This window comes from Opisthorchis viverrini (assembly GCF_000715545.1).
Source record: "Opisthorchis viverrini unplaced genomic scaffold opera_v5_41, whole genome shotgun sequence".
NCBI lineage: Eukaryota > Metazoa > Platyhelminthes > Trematoda > Opisthorchiida > Opisthorchiidae > Opisthorchis > Opisthorchis viverrini.
This window is the reverse complement of record NW_008751697.1, coordinates 288768-290314: the sequence shown is the minus strand read 5'-3', so window position 1 is coordinate 290314 and position 1547 is coordinate 288768. Positions and strand designations below refer to the sequence as shown.

General features: G+C 47.2%; 1 protein-coding gene across 1 annotated transcript; it reads right to left on the bottom strand.

Annotated features, from left to right (window-relative positions):
- Positions 1-427: 427 nt before the first annotated feature.
- T265_03016 (hypothetical protein) lies at positions 428-835 on the bottom strand (the record flags this gene model as incomplete). The annotated part of the gene is made up of 1 exon (XM_009167406.1): positions 428-835. The coding sequence occupies one exon, from the start codon at positions 833-835 to the stop codon at positions 428-430; it is 408 nt and encodes a 135-aa protein (XP_009165670.1).
- Positions 836-1547: the final 712 nt, after the last annotated feature.

Here is a 1547-nt window from a genome sequence, read left to right as displayed (position 1 = left end):
ATCCAGTAAACCAGTGACAGGCGATAAATGAGTAAGGAGAACACCGGTCTCCAAATCCAAGTTGAGGACATGCGGCCACACTAGAGAAAACGCGGTAGACCTCAAGACAACCCTATGCTTGTTAACATATGTCAACGTATTCAGCCGATAGCTCTATGACCACAGTCTTGAAACCCATTCAAGATCCATGATTCAAATCGCGATTATTTGCAAATCAACCGCGACCACGGCAGATGCTGGTGATCGTATGCGACCCGCGCAATTACGTTGTAACTTAGATACAGTCGTGGCAGTCGAAAAGAGCTAGAATTAACTATAGTATGCCAAAACCCCCGAAAAACAGTTCCACATCATTCACTCTACAGTCCAACAGGGGCAACCTGGAGACCAGCAAAAAAGAACTACGCCTCAGCACAGCAACAGCTGATCAGTTTTGGGACCCAGAATTGGGACATGGACGAGTTGTCGTGTTTGAGTGTGACTCGGGAGTGGGCAAGTTCAACATTCGATGCGCCGATGTAGACAGACGGGCCTGAAGACGGTATGAATGAACGTTATGACCAGTACGACGGACCAAAGCTACGTATCCGCTTTGAAAAGCCAGCAGCAGGTAGGACAGGCAGCCTTGCTGATCTTCAGCCGTCGTTGAGGTGTCAAGATGACGGGCGGAATTTTCTCTCTGCTGGCTGGTTTCATATGCCTGGTCATGTAGAGCGAACCGGATGGACCGGAAGCAGTTGTTTACCGCACGAAACCCGTGAGATGTTTCGGCGCGGCTCTTAAAGCTGATATTCTGAAGAACTACGACGGCTGATTCGTCAGAAGTTTCGGACATGTAAAAGGGTGGGCGACGCTGCTTCACCAACTGGCACGAGATAGCAGACGGCCTATTGCTGGGTGAGAGTTTTGGAAAATGGAACTAGGCTCCTAGAACAGAACAAGGCTCGAAATCACCAACTGAACGACAGAGAAATAGATATTACAAATTGGATCGAAAGATTTTTAATGTCCGTGACTCATTGCTAAAATTACAAGGACTTGAGCTTGACAACACTGACCAGGTACCGCGATGGATATCTGCTCAGACTAAAGAAACTATACCTATATGTGAGGCGACTAATTCAATGAGTAAAATATAGCGACTGAGAAAGAAGGACGTTTTGGAAGTTATGCAGTTAGGGGCCAATAGTCTGATATAACTAAAGTTATCCCGTTTCACTGTTGAACCTAGGGTAGACCTCTTAAAGAAAGATGAGTGCACGTCGTTGAATCCTGTAGCAGGGGGAGGGCGTGCACATTGTTCGTGTAGAATCATCCACTGGATTTCTCGGCTTTACTGTCTCAGAAGAGGATCGTATCCGAGCCAGTGTTGTAACCAGTGCACACTGGAGTTGTTGGGTGTGTTGAGTTAGCAGATCTGTCAGCAGACTATCTTTTACGATAATATTCTGTGTCGCTTGCACTTGGAGGATTCTTAGCATGGGAAAGCATCCGACCTACGACACCGGTGTACCTCCCGAGTCCTAGTCACTGTATATCGACCTGGA